The sequence below is a fragment of the Crocodylus porosus genome, unplaced genomic scaffold (assembly GCF_001723895.1).
Source record: "Crocodylus porosus isolate Cpor-Errol unplaced genomic scaffold, CroPor_comp1, whole genome shotgun sequence".
Classification (NCBI taxonomy): domain Eukaryota; kingdom Metazoa; phylum Chordata; order Crocodylia; family Crocodylidae; genus Crocodylus; species Crocodylus porosus.
Genome location: NW_017728909.1, coordinates 43,284,766 through 43,303,301, shown reverse-complemented (window position 1 = coordinate 43,303,301; position 18,536 = coordinate 43,284,766). Strand labels below are relative to the sequence as shown.

The 18,536-nt window shown below is 43.8% G+C and overlaps 2 protein-coding genes across 4 annotated transcripts in view; one reads left to right on the top strand and one right to left on the bottom strand.

The window, feature by feature from the left end:
* NLN (neurolysin) overlaps positions 1-9,577 on the bottom strand; it is a 79,170-nt gene extending 69,593 nt beyond the window's left edge. Inside the window, exon 1 of one of the 2 annotated variants that reach the window (XM_019532141.1) lies at positions 9,475-9,577. In XM_019532141.1, the coding sequence (XP_019387686.1) occupies positions 9,475-9,515 (41 nt within the window). In that variant the 5' untranslated portion in view covers positions 9,516-9,577. The remainder of the gene's footprint in view (positions 1-9,474) is intronic. The other variant, XM_019532142.1, reaches the window with a different exon arrangement.
* Positions 9,578-9,663: 86 nt separating this feature from the next.
* Positions 9,664-18,536, top strand: part of SGTB (small glutamine rich tetratricopeptide repeat containing beta) — a 31,975-nt gene continuing 23,102 nt past the window's right edge. The window contains exons 1-4 of one of the 2 annotated variants that reach the window (XM_019532152.1): positions 9,664-9,715; positions 11,023-11,143; positions 17,076-17,179; positions 18,006-18,075. In XM_019532152.1, the coding sequence (XP_019387697.1) occupies positions 11,044-11,143; positions 17,076-17,179; positions 18,006-18,075 (274 nt within the window). In that variant the 5' untranslated portion in view covers positions 9,664-9,715; positions 11,023-11,043. The remainder of the gene's footprint in view (positions 9,716-11,022; positions 11,144-17,075; positions 17,180-18,005; positions 18,076-18,536) is intronic. The other variant, XM_019532153.1, reaches the window with a different exon arrangement.

Here is an 18,536-nt window from a genome sequence, read left to right as displayed (position 1 = left end):
GCTATTGCACACTTAATAGACTACAGTATAGTGTATATAACTTTTATATGCACTGGGAAACCAAAAAATTCGTGTGACTCGCTTTATTGCGATATTCGCTTTATTGCGGTGGTCTGGAACCGAACCCGCAATATCTCCGAGGTATGCCTGTACATTTGTATATGTCATATTTAAGCAACTGATCCCATGCTTTTAGTGTACTCTAAACAACAACACTGATATTCTAGATCATAGAACTTAAAATTTATGTTTGAAACATATTTTCAAATGTTAATATCAGACAACAGTATATAACAACATCTTCAAATTCTGTTGATATCTTTGTGGGCAATTTCAGGTTCCTTTGGAATTATCTACCACCTATGTACTCTGGTTTGCTAGTTAAGTCAAAGGACTGAAGGCAATAATAACCCCCCCCCCCCCCATTTCTGTCAACCATTCAGATCATGCTCTATTTTCTCACATACCACACATTTCCAAATAAGACCCAACCTGTTCTGATGAGGCAGAATGAAGTGGGGGAAAAAGATTTTTTTTCCATTTTTCCCAGTCTTCCCTGTCATAACATGGACTCACAATGCCTGAATGGTACCAGAATCGGCATTGTTCACTCCTCAGCATCATTCACTCTCTTCTTTCAGCTCCAAAGCCAAAGGTTTATCTCTGTCACAGCCACTGTCAAATTGTCAATCATGTAACCCATGAGCCAATTTCAGTCGCTGTGGCAGTGGTATTGATCACAGCTGTTTTGGTGCAGCTCAAGAACCCAAAGAATAAATAATGCTGCTACTTGCCTGCTCTGTTCTCCTGCCATCAGTCTTAGACTCCAGGGCAACTAACTCACCTCCCCTCCCCATTTTGGTTACAGGTAAAGTGGGGTACAGGGAGAAGGCAAGCAGCATTAACTCCCTGGGTCCCAGAGCTTTGCTGAAAAAGTAGGGATGAACACCACTGCTGCAGGGGCTTCAGCAGCTGCAGTGACAAGCTCCAAAGGCCGAATCTGGCCTTTAAAGACGGGTGACCCAGTCTATGAGAAACTCTGTGGGCCAGATGACCCACTGCCATAAGCCAAATCCAGGCTATGGGCCTTGTGTTTGACATCCTTACTTTATAAAACTTTTGGCTACTCCAGATTTCATGATGATCACAGGGACTGAAGACCCTCAGTTTTCAAGGGCTTTAGTTTTAACTTGCTATATGTAGTTTTCCAAAAGCTATAAAGGGCTATACTTGACATTCCTGGTCTTTATATTAAAAGCAATAACAAATTTGTAGGACTATTATTTCTGTGTCTTTAGAGGGCAAAAACAGATTTTTAGATGTCATGCTTGAATGTGTATATTATTCATTATATTAAAAATTAAACAAGCTATATTCCTCAGATCGCTGCAAAAGTATTCATGTAGTTTCGATAATCTAACTGCACCTACTGGGCTAGTAATTAAAAAAGGGTACAGCTCATTATGACAACAACAACAAGAAAACAACTACCAGAGTTAGTACCACTTCCCATTTCTTCCTCATTCTATATCTGTGCTGAATGCCTTGTCAGCAGCCAGTCCCAACATTACACCTAAGTACTGTCAAACACATAATAAATGACAAGCACAAGAAGATTTTAATAAACTCTTAGCCATAAGACCACATATGCAACAAAGTACTACAACAGGCTATGGGTTTTATTCTAACATTTGTTTTAAAAAGGTTCATCTTGTAATGATGTTTTGTGTCTCCATTAACCTGACTAGCTTGTATACAGGGAAAGAAGAGTGAATATATCTCCTGCTAGATCTGAGCTGGAGAGATGAGATGGACATCCAGCAACAAAGGAATTGAAAAGACCTGATGACTCAGGTGACCTTGGTTCTCATCCTTTGGAAGAAACACTCTGGAAAGCTTCTCAATGAAGAAGCCTGAAAAGCAGGATGAAGGCCTCAGACCTGCACAGCCCAAAGCAAAGAAGTCAGGCTACTTACATGTATTCAGGCTGTTTGGACTGGAGAGAGAATACCCGAGTTACTTGGGGGCTGTGTGAGTTGGGCTGCACTGGGAACAGAGGGACTGCTTAATCCTTTGGAGGGAGCAGGGTCTCCTTCCTGGGTGACTCTTACTGAAGAGGAAATGTCTGTTTTGTTCCTTGGAGCTTGGACTGTACTCCTTTCCCCTTTGCAGAGGTAAAGTCCGTCTCAGAAGCCAAACTGGAAGGTAGCTCTCTGAGGAAGGGCTTTGGATAGGGTAAGGGACAAAAAGGCTTGTGTTATAGAGCTTGAAGTAATCAGGACTCCCTACTGCATCTCCTACCCAAGAAGCCTTGCCTGGGCTGCTTTCAGGCAGTATCCAGAGACCAAACAACGCTAGAGGGCCCAACAAGTGTTTCCTTGGAAGAATCCATGACAAGTATAAGATCTGATGTAGAAATGGGTAAAAGACTATATTAATTTTTTGCTTGCCTGAAACATTCTAGGCACAAAATACATCATCAAACACCCACCAGCCGGTGGCACTTGCATATAATACATGGTTACCTATTATCAAGTCTAAGTTTCAGAACAGATGGTGATTATTCAAGTCTCTGTATTTATGCATCTCAATTTTTACTTGGATTTGAAATAAATTGTAATGATCTCAGTTCTGTTCACAATCTAAGACTGGAAGCGGCAGTTTATTTTGCAAGGACAAAGCCAAACACAACCAAGTAACACACAGAATAAAACAGAATATAAAGGGAAATACAGGTACATAACAGATAAATACACACTTCACTTAGGTGCAAAACAGTGCCAGTCCCAATTTGTTTCTCATTGCTTACACTGTATCTGCTTACCAGTTCAGTACATAACTTGCTTAAATGCATAGCTTTTTTCAGTCCCACTGTCTGTTTTGTAACTTAATTTTGCTCTGGGCTTATGTGCATCAAAAACAATGAAGGGGAACTAGCTGTCAAAGGGCTACTTTTCAAGCACTGGTTTTCAACCTTTTTTCATTAGCAGACCCCTAAAAAATGTTGAATGGAGGTGTGGATCCCCTTGGAAAATCTGAATGGAGGTGCAGACCCCTCTGAATTGTAAGTATGAATATTCACATACTTTTGATTGATCATAGTTATCTTTGTGGACCCCTTAGACAATCTCTGGACCCTGGGGGGGTGCAGACCACAAGGTGAAAACCACTGGTTTAGAGAGGCCTTGAAAATGGAGAATTAATCAGTTTCATGGCTGTCATTTCCCCTCATTTTTCAAGGCTTCTAATACCGGTCCCAACAATAACTATTAGCAGCCCTTAAAATGAGGCAAACTAGTCATTTGGGGGCAAACTAATACCAGAGAACTGACAGTGTTGTGATATTAGAAGCCATGAAATTGATTTGTTCCCTGTGTTTTCAAGGCTTCTAATAGTCACTGTCCTGGCTGCTATCAGAAGGCTTGAAAAAGAGGGAAGTTAATCAATTTCAGGACTGCTAATATCAAAGCACTGACAGCCTGTAGACTTAATGAGCATTGATTGTTCACACTGTACTCAGGTAGGCATATACTCCAAGGGAAGTATACTGCCTTTTATTCAATCCAGAAGCTACACTCTTGAATGGAGTATATTGTAATAAAAAATAGAATAAGCACAAACAAAGGAAACATATTTTGGAGACCACATCTCCTGAAACAACTGTATTTTGTTATTGGACGATTTAATTTGAAGTCTTCGCTGCCCCTCCCTGTCTATTCATCTGTCTGACTTCTGGCACTGTCTGGGATTGCACATGCATGCCTGGAATTCTTGATCTCTCCTTCTTGGGAGATGTCTTTTGCTTTGTATTGGGACTGCCCCTTGACATGGGCATCTCTAGCTATCATGAACCTTTTCCTGAGTCCACACTTGATGGATGTGTTATGGATGAACATTATCGTTATCATTATCTTAAAACTAATCAGCCTTCTCATTTCACTTCATACCATTCTCCGCCAGAGAGACAAGTTACCTGGAACCAGATTAATGGTGTGGTACATTAATGATATCCTAAATAGCAATCTTTTTAGCTCTCATGTGGAGTCATCTGGTCCACTGCTAAACATGAAACAGTAAGAAACAGTAGAAGTAGCAAGTTGAGGATTTATGCTTTTAAGGCGCCTTATGAATTACTGATGTCATCTCCACTAGTGTTCTGTTTAACAGGAATACTAATCCTGTAGAAGCATACATTTGCACTCACCAAGTGACTTAGGTGACTTGCTACAGAGATTTTTGTTTTGTTTTGTTTTTATAGCTGTGGTGATAGCCTGAGTTTCCTTGTACAATTTTTTTTCCTGGAGAATGCTGCCTGAGTATGCGTACATCTGAATTACCTAAACCTAATTCTTGCGGTTATCACTGCAGTGATTCTGGGAAAAATCTAAGGGCTACAGGTGGTTCAAATTATCTCCCTTATACAAGGGAGAGATGCAACCAGATATCACCTGTGTCACCTTAAGGTCTTTCTTGTTTCAGTGGCTTCTTCATGAAGGGCTGAATCTCTTGAGTGAAGAAGGGCCTGTCAGTCTTTCTTCTGAAAATCCCCCAGTTCAGAGCAATCATTTTAAACCTGAACCTTGCTCTTTTTAAAGCGCCAAAAAAAGTGGTAGTAGTACTGATGGGAGCAGAACATTCCCTAAGCTCTTGATATGCTAACTTTGATCCACTGACTTTCATTTCTATCCTCTCATTGCTTAGAAGTTATGAATTTAATGCAGTATTGTCTGTGGTATCACCAGACTTTCTTGCTTGAGCTCATCTCCTTTTCCTAACCCTACCATCAAGTCCTCATTGTAGTCATTGTCATCACATTTTATTAAATTTCACCAACTTCCCACAGTTGAGTTCAAGATTTAGGGCAATTAGCAGGGTCTGGTTATTACAGCTCTCTACTAAACATCTGTTCTCCCCCTACTGGGACCCCCATAGAATCAAGGGGAGGCACACCCAGGCCCAGGGTCAGTGAGGGCCTAGTCAGGGAACTTCTGGAGGGAATGGACATATTTAAATCAGCAGGTTGATCTCCACCCCAGAGTGCTGAGGGAATTAGCAGAGGTCATCGCAGGACCCCTGGCACAACTTTATGAACACTCATGGTGCTCTGGCATAGTGCCAGAGGACTGGAAAAGGGCCCATGTGGTTCCCATTTTCAAAAAAAGGGAGGAAGGAGGACCCAGGAAACTATAGGCCAATTAGTCTTACCTCGATCCTGGGTAAGCTCTTTGACAGAATTATCCTGGCACATGTCCACGAGGGGCTAGCAGCAGCGGTTATGCTTAGGGGCAACCAATATGGGTTCATTAGAGAAAGGTCCCGTCAGACCAACCTGGTGGCCTTCTACAACCAGGTCACCAACTCCTTAGATGCAGGGGTAGCAGTGGACATAGTCTTTCTGGACTTTAGGAAGGCCTTCGACACGGTCTCTCACCCCATTCTCATTAAAAAACTAGGAGACTGTGGCATCGACACCTACACAGTCAAATGAGTCACTAGTTGGCTGGAGAGCCGCACCCAGAGAGTAGTGGTGGCTGGGTCTTATTTGACTTGGAGGGATGTGGGCAGCGGGGCCCCCCAGGGCTTGGACCTCAGCTCCGTAGTGTTCAACATCTTCATCAGCGATTCGGACGGGGGTGTAAAAAGCACCCTGTTCAAATTCGTAGATGACACAAAGATGTGGGGAGAAGTGGGCATGCTAGAAGGGAGGAATAGGCTGCAATCGGACCTAGACAGGTTACAGGGGTGGGCGGATGAGAACAGGATGGATTTAAACGCTGACAAGTTCAAGGTACTGCACCTGGGGGGGGAAGAACCAGCAGCATACCTACAGGCTGGGGAACTCCCTTCTTGTCAGTGCAGAGGCAGAAAAGGATCTTGGAGTCATCATCGATGCCAAGATGAACATGGGCCGACAGTGTAGGAACGTGGTCAGGAAGGCTAACTTAACTGTACCTTGTCATACATCCACAGATGCATCACGAGCAGGTCCAAGGAGGTGATCCTTCCCCTCTATGTGGCACTGGTCAGGCCGCAGCTGGAGTACTGCACCCAGTTCTGGGCGTCGCACTTCAAGAGGGATGTGGACAGCATTGAGAGGGTCCGGAGGAGGGCCACTTGCATGATCAGGGGGCAGCAGGGCAGGCCCTACGAGGAGAGGCTACGGGACCTGAACCTGTTCAGCCTCCACAACAGAAGGCTGAGGGAGGATCTAGTGGCCGGTTACAAACTAGTCAGGGGGGAGTCACTGTTCCCCCGAGCACTGCCAGGAGTGACTAGAAATAACAGTCACAAGCTGGCAGAGGGTAGATTCAGGCTAGATATCAGGCGGCGCTACTTCACAGTCAGGGTGGCTAGGATCTGGAACCAACTTCCAAGAAAAGTGGTGCTGGCTCCTACCTGGGGGTCTTTAAGAGGAGGCTGGATGAATACCTTGCGGGGGTCATTTGACCCCAGTACTTTTCCTGCCATGGCAGGGCATTGGACTTGGTAGGGTCGGAAAGGACCTGAGCAGATCATCAACTATGAAACTATGGTCCTTTTCAATATTTCCATGAACTGATCAAATTACATTGACTCTAGTACTAGCAATATGCAATATACCTATCTGTCCACCACTACCACCAAGATGGCCCAGTACTTGGGATAAGATCAGTTGACAGATTAAGAACAGTTAGCTAAAACAGAACCAAGAAAAGACAGAAGGGATGCTAGTTCTCAGAAGAAAGCATGTTGAAGAGCATCACTCCTTTTTGGTGAAGATACTATTTAGTATCACTCACTAGTTTAGGTGATTCCTAAACAGCTTGGATCACCTAATCACTTAAGACCAACAAAACCGTGCTTGCATGATTTTTGTGGAAACTGATTTCAGGAGGGCTCTATGAAAATGGGTGGGTTCCATGATTTTGGCAGGCTCACTACAAAAAAGAAACACCTTACCAGCAAGCAGAGAAATGACTGGGAAGCCCTGCAGACTTGGAGCATGAGGGGAATGGGGAGGAGAGAGGGTGGGAGAGAGGACGGGGGAGGGGAAGCTGGGCAAGGCAGGGCTGTTCACAGAAGGAGGTGCAGAGGCTGCCTTCATGTCCTCTGTGGTGAGCAGTCCCATTTGGGTCTCCCTCCGCCTTCTGCCCGTGCTCCAAGACCACAGGACTTTCCAGTCTTTTCTCTGCTTGCCAGTTAGGGTTTTTTTGCGGGGCCAGGTGTGGGGCTGTTTTGGTTTGTTTTCTTTTTTGCAGTGAGCCCACCAAAATTGTGGAGCCTGCCACTTGGGGATGGCCTGAAACCATGGCTTAATGAATTGGATTAAGCCTGGGGAAGGGTTTTGGGGCATGTGGCAATCTGCACAGAAGGACAGGACTACCAGGGCCCCTCAGTCAATCAGAGGCATGGCTGGTGGGGTGGGGTGGGGTTGGCCCCCACAGTGGGCCTGCAAAAAAGGCGTCCCGCCCCAGGATCTGCCCACAAAATCAGCCGACAACCTCCTTTAGTTTGGTAGACCCCTACTAATCACCACTTGGACTCCTTACCTATTTACCTCACAAAGAAACACACACAAGTAATGTTCTATCATCACTAGTTTGCTAGAAAACTCGGCCCCATTCTGGCTAGTAATGACCCACCCTCAATTATTTACACTTTCAACACATCTTAGCTAGGTTATAGCAACATGATATATAGGGACACAACACCTTTAGCATTTATAAAAGTTCAGCCAACTTAACCCCAATGAATTTCTGCTCAATGAGAATGTCCTCAAAGAACAGAATGCCAAGTTAATTAGTCTCTATTTCAGTGTACTTTTCTTCACATTTTGTCATGTTGTACATTTCAAAGCATTTGAAACCTTGTCTCATATTCTGATTCTCACAGCTTTGTCTATCATAAATTCTCACTGCTAGAAACTCACTCTAAGACGAGATTTTTTTATTTCATTTAAAAGTTGCCAAAAGAGAAATACAGAAAAGGGGGAATTTCTATTACCATGGGGAGTGTAAATGTATGCTCACCTGATGGTGACCTTGAAGAGGACAACTTCCCTCTTGACTTGCTCGAGCTGAGCAGTCTAGTCTCCATCAGAGGAGAGTACTCTCAGGAAAGACTGACAAAGGAGTTATGAGACAATAAAAACTAGCTATATTACTTTCTGATGTATTTACAAAATGAGAAGGAAAAAAAAATCAAAAAAGGGAACTGAAAACAATAAAATCCATTTACAACAAAACTGCAAAAAAGGAGAGACATTAAGCCTAAACCCTTCTGAATTCAAAAGCCTTTGTCAAAGGAAAACCATCAACTTGTGGTTTCAGATACTACAGTTCTCTGTCCTTCTGACCACTGTGGTTTCTAAAATACAGAAAAACTATACTCGCTATTAAAACTACCCAGGAAATTGATAATAAGAAATCATGTCATAGAGAAGTACAGCTGGAAGGGACCTCCAGGGGTCATCCAGCTCATCCCCTGGCCTGAGGTAGAATCATCCCAATCTAAAGCATCCTATAAAAATCCACTCTCAGCAAAACTACAGTCAACCCTGACACAACGCAGACCTAACATCCTACCACAGGTAAAGCAGGGGGGCGGCAGCAGCCAAGGGTCTGCTGCTGTGAAAGGTGAAGACATGCTCAGGATGTGCTGGGTAGAGGACCAGGCCCCTACTACAGAGGAAGTCAACCCCCACCCCCACGTACCAGTCGACCATGGGGTACAATTCCTTTCTGGCCCCAAATAACAGTGAAGACGACTACCCAAAAGGGCTGGATCTGCACGCAGTAAACCAAGAAAGTGATTTTTCCTTTTACTCTTGTTTGTTTGTTTGTTTCTAGCAGTCTCAGGGTTTACTTGTAATCAGAAAAGGCCCAGTCTGTCTGAGCCTGGGCGGCGCACCGGGCAGGGGAGGGCAGGAAAGCCATTCCACTCGCTGTGGCCACGGGCGCACAGGGCAGGTCGCGGCCAGCACGGCACCCGGTTGCCACCGACCGACACCGAGCCCGGCCGCGGACTGAGCCAGAGCCAGAACCAGAGCCGTCTGGCATCTGCACGGGCGGGAGCCCGGCTGTCCAAACCAGTCGTGCTCCGCTTTGGCCCCGGCGGGGCGGTGCCGGGTCTCCGCAGGGCCGAGCCGGCTGCGCCGAGGGGCAGGGAGCGGGACGGGGCCCGGCCGCGGCGATCGGGCTAAATTCCCACCACGCCCCTCCCGCCCCTGTCAAGTCTCTCGGCGCACGTGAGCCCCGCGGGCCGCCTGCCGGGCTCGTGCTTGTCTCCCCCGCGCTCACCGCGCTGCGCCCTCCTCTCCGCCGCCCCGCTTTTGTCACCGGGCGGGAGCCTGCCACCGCGCGGGGCCGAGGGAGGCAGCGCCGGGCTGCAGGAAGCGGAGGCCGCGTGGAGCGGGACCCGGACAGGGCAGGACAGAGCAGAGGCGGGGGCGGGCGGCGGCGCTTCCCCCTGCCCAGCGCCCGGGGGCCGTGGTACCTGCTGGCAGTCCGCGCGGCGCAGACGCACCGGCCGAGCATGGGGCGGCGGCGGTGACGGCCCTGGAGCTCGGCGCAGGCTCGGCGGCCACGTGCGGCGCGGACCTGCGCACTCCCCGCGCAGTGGGCCGGGGCGGGGCGGGGGACCCTGGGCGCCAGCGAGAAGTTTGCGCCTCAGCGAGCGCCGCCGCCGCCGGGAGCTGGGACCAGCTGCTGCTACCGGCTCCGCCCCGCCCCGCCCGGTAAGAGGGCACCAGACCCGCGGCCCCTGCCGCCCGGCATCTCGCTCGGGGCGGAGGGACAGGACGGGACAGGGCGCTGTGGCCTGCCCCCGGGCAGGGTAGCGGGGTTTGGGCTCCGACCTCCACCTCCCCGCGAGCGGCGACAGCGGAGGCGAGGCGAGGCGAGGCCCGGCCGCCGCCCCCTGGCAGTGGCTCTGCTGAGGGCTGAGCCGCAATGGGGCTGGGGCGGCTGAGGCGAGACCCGCCCGCCGGGGTCTTGCTTCCGCCGAGCGGCCTCTGCCGCCGGCCCTCGGGGGTCGCTTAAGATGGCTCCGCTGGCGGCGGGGCCTGCCCAGCCTCGCACAAACAACAGCGTTTCCCACAGAGACCGATTTTTTAATGCCTTATTTTGCAGCCCCTTTTCGACCAAGAGCCTGTTCCCCGCCCTCAGCGCGGAGCTGAATATTGTGCCTTTAAAAATCTGGCTGGTGGTGGGGTGGGTTGGGGATGGTAAGACCAACTCCGAGAAAGTTGGAAGGGCAGTTCCCACCCCCGCCCCCGCGCACAGAGCCTCTATGCGAACCAGGGCCTGAGTGAGCACTGGCAGTAATCACAAGTTTGCATTATGTCACCCTGTTCCAATTTTGGGTCCAAAGTGAATAGAAACCGCTCTGTAGCACAGTGTCAGAGACTGGAAGTGGCTTTGCTAATGGAGCGATGTTTTGTTGTGTCACTGGTATCTCTTAAATTACCTTTGGCTTTTACCAAGTTGCTTGCTGCTCCCCAAGCTGTGGCCTTTAAATCAGTACACCTCCTGAGCAAAATATTTGACTAAATTCCCTCCAGTGCATGGGCAGGGAGTTATTGCAGGCAGAGGACCGCTTATTGAGTTTTGGCAAGCCATCAAGGGCCACGTGACAGGCAGCCAGGGGCAGAATAATGTTAATTTTCTAAAATTTTTAGGGGCCCTGTGGGCCAGATAGAAAGGTCTGGCAGGCCACATTTTGCCTACCCCTGCTCCAGTGAAATGTTCTGAACTCTGATCCCTTCAGGAATTAACCCAGGGGTCCTCTGGCCTGTTTTCCAGGTGGTCAGGCTAGATTGTTAAAATGGTCTGTTCTGGCTTTAATTAAAAAAACTGGAAGTTATACATGTTTAGAGAGACTTTTTCTAACATGCTTTTTTTTAAACAAAGGACCAGTCTCTATACATAATGCAGGTCCCAAACCCCGATCAAGGCAGTGGGTGTGTTGATTGTGCAAGGCATCCTTTTTGGATTTTTAAAAGTTTCTCTGTATACAGCTAATATGAACCTTTCTGTGGTTTAGGTGAAGTTCAAAACTCACAAAATGTCATCTGTCAAACGCCTTGTATATGCAGTCATCCATTTCCTGAGAGAACAGAGTCAGCTGGATACTTTCACTTCAGATGAACAAGAAAGCTTGGAAGGTAAGTAAGGAAACCATTTATCTATACCAGGGATAGGCAACCCCTGGCACGGGAGCCAGAGTGTGGCATGCGAAGGCATTTTGCTTGGTACGCATGCCTCTGGGTATATGGTGGGAAAAGGATCAGGTCTGTGCTGCCACAACAAAGATTGGACCCCTTATGGCTCCCACACCATCCGCCCTTGGCACAACATTTTATGAGTTGAGGTTGCAGGTGCTTTTGGCACTCTACCCAAAAAATGTTGCGTACCCCTGATCTATACACTAGATTGCTTCCCTGTCACAATATACATGTCAACCAGTGGGAATGAATTATACTAATTCTTCACGTTGGCTGTAATGATACAAAGGCTATATTTTGTTTCTTGTGTGTCAGAAAAGCATTGTTATTGATCAAACACAATAATCTATATTTGTATCCTGTAGAGAGGGGTGGCTAGGGGTTGCCAAAGGGGTATGGGCAGCCTCTGTGTGTGGCATGCAGCAGATTGGGGATGGGACAGGAAGCTGGAAGCAGAGCAGCAAATTGGGCAGGAAGCACAGGGACAGAAGGAGAAAGCAGAGCAGCAGATCAGACAAAGTAAGGGTTTGGAGTGGCACTTCAATGGTGAGAGTGCAGGGCTACTTTGTGGCATGTCTGCCAGAAAGGTTAGCCCCCACTGCTTATGGAGGATAATATTCTCTCATTCTGCTTATCTTTTGCCAGTTATGAGTCAGAAATTGGAGAAGTTTGGGTTTCACAAAATCTGAAGAACTTTGTGAAATGTTTTAGAACATTTCTTACTAAGAAGAGGAGAAAACAAGGTTTTTTAGTCTGTCTTTCCCCTCTTCCCCCCCAGCATAGGTCAAGATCTTAAATACCTTCAAGGCTCTTGATTCTAATATTTTAATAGATCTTAAAAGTTTCTACAGTTATGGATTTTGTTTTACCTTATTCTTGAGGATCAGATATTTTAAAATCCACTGAAGAATCTAATTGGGTATACCACCGTCCTGTCCATTGAGGCTATTGCCATGTCTTCCTCAGTTTATAATTACCTAGTTCCTTTTCTCTCCAGTTTCATTCCCAGTTTGTACATGCTTTCATTTTTTTAAAAAGCACTGAAGAAAAACAGTTCAGGTCAACTGCGGCCTTAGCGGCAAGCAACAGAGGATAAAAATGATCAGCCGTAGAGCAGGGGTATTGTTAGTATTACCTGGAGTTTCATGTACTATGTAAAGGAAGGCTTAAGTGACCTTATGAATGAATTTGCTGAGCACTATTTATATTTTTGGCAACTATTATTGGGTTATAAGAGAAGTGACAATGAAGAAGGCAGTTTAACAGTGATTCCAGACACCACACAGTGGTGAGGACTCTGGGCGAGTATCTTTTGTCTTCCTAAAGGGCTCTGAAAGTCTTCAGGTTGTGACTGGTATAACCCTCCCATGCTGACTCTTTATGCAGTATTAGAATTTGATTTAGTAGGTCTGTGTATAAACCACATATAATCCAACCACAGATTCGTTTCATGCATAAACAACGTCTTGAGCATGATTTCTGCTGAATGAGTTATGTAATAATATTACTTCTGCAGATAGAAAATATTTTGTTCAACTTGTTTCCAAAACATGTTGAAAGATTTAGATAAACGGCAGTATTCAAAATATTCAGTACATTTGGTAATTATTAAGTAACGATATAAATTAAAAATATACCAATGTCTTAGGAGGACCTTTTTTCACTGATGCCAAGAAAATTACTACTTTTTTTTTTTTTTGGAAATACAAATTTCTTCTTCTCCATAATTTTATTTTTAATTTATAATAAGGTTTTTACATTTTGCTGTTTGGTAGCCAAGAAGGGTTAACTGATTATTTGATCTATATTTTGGTTATAGTTTGTGAGAGACAAATGAACCAGCAATTTACATATTTTTTTATGAACAAGAAGGGATTACAATACTTCTAATGACGTAAATTATCAAATTTCAAACCAAACACTTTCACAATTGAGCTGTCTTAATAGAGACATGAAATCCTAATTTTAGTAAAGAATACTGACAGAAATATGGTACCATATGCTTCATTATACAGTATACAGCATCTGATCCAATCTAATCTGAAGAGCTGTCCCTTTTTTCCCTACAGAAGTTATTTTTATCTCAAGTTACATCAATTTTGAACCAAGTCTTGCCCAAGAATGTGGAAATAGCTCTTAATGAAATCAGATGCATGCCTAAGTGAGGAAAGAATTGAGTGTATGCTTTCTGTGGGTATGTTATGTACCTTGCAGGCGAGAGTGTGAAGCAAAAACACCCCCCCAGCTCAACTTAAACCATAGGTGTGGGGAAATCCACCATTGAGAGGCTTTCTCAAAACAGAAGTAACACGTGCTTTTCAAAAAATGTTTCTATTGATAACCGGCATCCTAACTGTAGACCATTTTAGGTGGTAAGTGAAGTTAATTCCAGTGGTAAGGGGCAGTGTTATAAAGGGTGAAATTTACAATTTATTGTGATGGACTACAGGGTTTATTGTAATATTTTTGTATTAACTGTGTCTGTTACTACTGTGTCTTTGCTCTTAACTAATGTATACAGGGGAAAAGAATGGGTTTTAAAGATGGTGAAGCCAGAGTTTTTGGCCTACTTCACAAAAAACACATCCATCAGCAAGGACTTGAATGGTTTTTCAGTAACTCTCAGGGGGTGTACACAATGGAGGGAAATAAATATGACAATAGACACAGTAGTAATGGAAAGAAGGGTCTGAAGGAGAGGGTTAGGAGACATAGAGCAGTGCAGTAGCTTTGGGGCTTCAGAAACTGAGCAGATTGAAAAGAGAACAAACAGCAAAGCAATTTTTTGGTGGGGGTGAACTGGGCTATGTGGGCTGGATTGAGGGCAGAGAAACTGCTTAACCCTTTGGAAGGGTGAGAGAACCTCTGGCTGGGTTGCCTTTTCCCAGTAAATGGCTTTGTTGAAGTGGAACTGTCTGTTTGCTACTTGGAACTTCAGGCTGCACCTGTTCTCTCAAGCACCATAGCTAAGGTGGAACAACTGGAGCAGCAGCCCCGAGCTCCGATTTACTGGTGGAGAGAGGCATGGGGGGAAAAAAATAAAAGCTGTTGCTGCCGGCCTATAGACATGCCAGCAGTTTGGTGGTAGCTGGAAGTCATTGCTGCTATGGTCTTTATTACAATTCTGTGTTCTCCCTGCATAGGGAAAGGGTCTCAAGGCAACCCAAAATGCCATGGCACCCTCAAGAATCAGTACTTTGACAGCTTATATGGTATGACAAGCCTTGCTGACATTCTGCACTGGGACAAATTTTAGCTTAAGGCAATTGGGAGATGCCTACCATTTGGCAATAGGAAAAGGAACAAGCAGCCTCCTGCTCTAGATTTAAAAACAAACAAACAACTTGTACTGTACATAGTTGCATCTTGGTCCACTGATTTCATGGAACCAGGATTTCACCATAATTATTTTTGTATATTAAAAGAACATATTTACAGTATATTGTCAGGTGATCAGTGTCTCCCACCTCGAAGATGCTGCTTCTTTGATCTTATGTTTACTTTTTTTTGTAGCCATCTGTTTTGTCCACCATTTATGCAGCAGCATGAGATTTATCGTGTGAAATACCATAATTCCTTTCTTCTGATTTGTCCCATAAGAGTACTACTTTTGCTAAACTTGCGCAAAGGAATTAGAAATATTCAGACTGTGTTCAGTTTTTCAATTAAGTGAGAAATGTGGGAACTGCTATAATAACCAATTACCATGGAAATGTAGTCTGGTATTACAAATTCTGTTATGATCTCCAGTGATATTTTTGTTGAATCATAATTTGATCCCTGTTACACTTTCCAGAAATCTTTCCTCCAAAAAAGATTAATAAAATATGAGGAGCTGGGAACTATAGACTTAATATCTTTCTGCCAAAATGTCAGAAAATTAAAAATGAAACTGTTAGGATCTGTTTTGCAGTGTGGTTTATGTTCCTGAAAGAATGCAACATAAGTTGACGTATTCAAAACAGAGACTATTTTAGTATTAAAAATAAGTATGATGGATTGTCCGTTAGAGGAAACCTTGATTTTTAAATGTGTGATGGGAAATGCTTTCTAGTAAGTTCTCAGGAGAAACTGGATACCAAATGTTGTTGATTTCTCAGACATTATGACACTAATATTAACACATTTCATTGTATTGTTAATTGAATTTTGTTGGCTTTTCACAGAGGATGAACTACATTGAAATTCAGTGGGATAATGTATCTTTCTTTTACCTCAAAAGATAAGATTGTAATTGAAGTCAGAAATAATTGGCTTGATGGTCCCCTTTATTTCATTGGGAGGATGAACGACACTCAGTTTACCAGTTTTGTTTTCTTCATGGATAATGTCAGGAACAAGAGTAAAGCCTAGATCCTGCATTATTCTTATAGAATAAAAGAGATCCTGGTAAATATTTTATTTTTCTAACATTGCAGAACACTGCCTGAAATAGAACCATGACACTGGATTTCCACACACTGTCAAATATTTGCCCTCTAATCTTAAAATAAAATAATTAAACTCCCTCTCTAACAAATGTACAAATACTTACACATTTTGGGGACTTCACTTCTATGTGCAATTCTAGTGACTTTGATGGAATGGTTTGCATGAGTTAATTCCAAGTGTTCTTAAGTGTCTTCAGGTTCCTTCCTTCCTTCCTCCAATCACTTCTTTGGATCCTTATATGGACCATCAGTGGGACATTATGTGAACATATGGACTTTGCAGACAGATTTCTGTGCAGGATACAAGCCTGTGACTAATGAAGTAGCTTATTTGTAAGCAGGGCATTGGTTTGTAATACAAAATGTATCCATTTGAAAACTGTAAGGATTACTTAAATATTTTCATTTTGGATTTGGCTTGTCTTTTGTCATTTGGCTGGACCTCTGATAAATATGAACCGTTTAATGCTAAATATAGAAATATCTAGGTTTTTCTGTATTGCTGTGTTTTGTATTGCCAAGTAATATGGCTACTGCATATCTTAGTCTCTCTTATCTGTTGTAATTTACTTAATAATCCCTCTATGTTAAAAATGAAAAAAAAAAATCAAAAGCAACTGGGCATTAAAAGAAATTCAGTTTGATTAGGTAAGAAATTAAGTGTGGTAAGAGAAATGGGTATAGGTTATGGGTAGGCAAACTTATATGGCTGCAGGTCAGAATGACCCATGTCAGAAGTGGGCATGAGCTAGGACCCAGCCACTACTGCCACTTGTCTCAATGGCAGCCTGGAGAGGGGATCCACACCTGGCACTTGTCCCTGTGGTGGCATTGGGAGAAAGCCCTCAGCTGTTGCTCCACATCTCTGTCTGGATCCAAGGGTTCTGTTGACCTCATCTGACCTGTGGGCCATAGCTTGCAATACCCCCTGTTATAGACCACTGATTCACAACCAGGGTACCACAGGTGTGAGGAAATAAGCAAATAGGACACAGGCTCAGGCTGGACCCTACCTGGCCACTTTTCTGATTCTACTACCTGCCCCCTGTGCAGGGAGATGAGCACTATAATAAATCAATTAGTCTCTCAAATGGGGAACTGCTTAATTTACAAAAATTATGGAAGTGTGTGAGTCTACAAAGATTGAGAACCATTGGTATAGATATTATGAATCATCTGCCATTCTTGCCCACAAGAGAGACCGTTAAAGAAGGAAGGCTTGATGTTTTGTTTTGTTTTGTTTTGTTTTTTCTTTCTACTAGAAGACCTGGTTCAAATAACTGTTCTTTGATTTTTAAATTTTTTTTTTTTAATTTAAAAAATAGGCTTAACAAGATAACTAAGATGGCAAGAGTGATTCCTACTTTTAATTGCACTCGTTGTATTTATATTTTTGTGTTGAAAACTTGGTGATTTATAATAATGCTGTCATCTCTTTTCAGTTGCGATTCAGTGTTTGGAGACTGTTTTTAAGATTAGGCTAGAAGATACTCATCTTGCAGCACCACAGCATTTGATAGAGATGTTCACAAATTCTTTTCACAAGGTAGGAATTTAATTTAATCTTCCTGAGTTACTTTTTCATTAGCTGATTAAGGTTGTGAATGTGTATGAACTCTTCAAGTGCTATATAGGTCAAAACAATGTAGAAACCTGAAAGAAATGATCAAGTGAAATTCCCATGAAAGCCAGGAAAACAGGATAGTTTTAGGACTCTGACATGAAATAATTAGTGAAAGTACAACTGTATGTAATGTGTTACTGAAAAAGAAGAGATCTCATTCTAACATGAAAGCTACTTTCCCTGAGTGACATTCAGACATTTAACAATTCCCGAGGCTGCCTTTTCTAATCTAGTTTCATTTTTAAGGTATGCCCTATGTAGTCTATACAAATTGGGCCTAAAATTGGCTTTCAAAGTTCAAACTATTAAAATTTATGAAAATGTTGGATATAGGAAGAATGTGTAGAGGAAATAATTATTTTTCCTTAAAACAATTAAGAAGAAAATAAGAATAAGAGGCATAAGAAAAAAATTTCTGCGTTTTCCTGAGATTCTTTACCATTAACTGTTTAAGGTTGTGAATACAGTATGGAATCTTAAAGTGCTTTACAAATCAAAACAATGTGAAAACCTAACAGAAAGTAAAATTCCCATGAAAGGCAGGAAAACAGGATAAGTGTGGGACTCTGACAAGGAGTGAACCACCTTGTCTTTCAGTGTACTAAAAAAATGCATGATTATTCACCAGCTTAAGGAAGAATGGTGGAATCTCTAAAAAATGTGTACATTTCCCCAGATGGTGGTCACTGGTCATATTGTAATGGGGCCTACCCTTGAATCTGCCATTCTCTCTTTGTAATGTATACAGAATGACTTGCTGCCTCTCTCAGATCCTTTGCCAGAAGATGTTGAAAAGGCTGACCAGCTGAAGGATGAAGGTATGCAACTAATAAAGGAGTAACTGTTTCTTGCTGTTGTTTTTACTGTAGTTTTTTTTTGGGGGGGTGTTCAAGTTTATAAATGTGTTGGCATAGTACTGTTGGTAGCAGTTTTGCATCTGGGCCACACAACTCCCACACAATCTTGGGCTTTTAGGTTATGACCTTGTAGTCCTAAATTAACATAGAATCGTAGAATCACTGACCCTACTTTATGATTCTATGATTGCATATCTTAGTCACAGAGATTCTTATCAGTTACTGGATTTTGAGCGCATTACAGCTTCCAGTGTTTGCCAGTACAGTTCAGCCTATGGCCTGTGGGCTGGATCTGGGTTGCAGAGATAGGGGCTTCAACAGTAGGGGGCTTCAGTGATGTTCATCAGCTGGGGGACTTTTCTTATACTGTGTGCGTTGTTGCCAGGTGGCCAGAAGCTTTGCCCATGCTGTCTCTGGGTGGC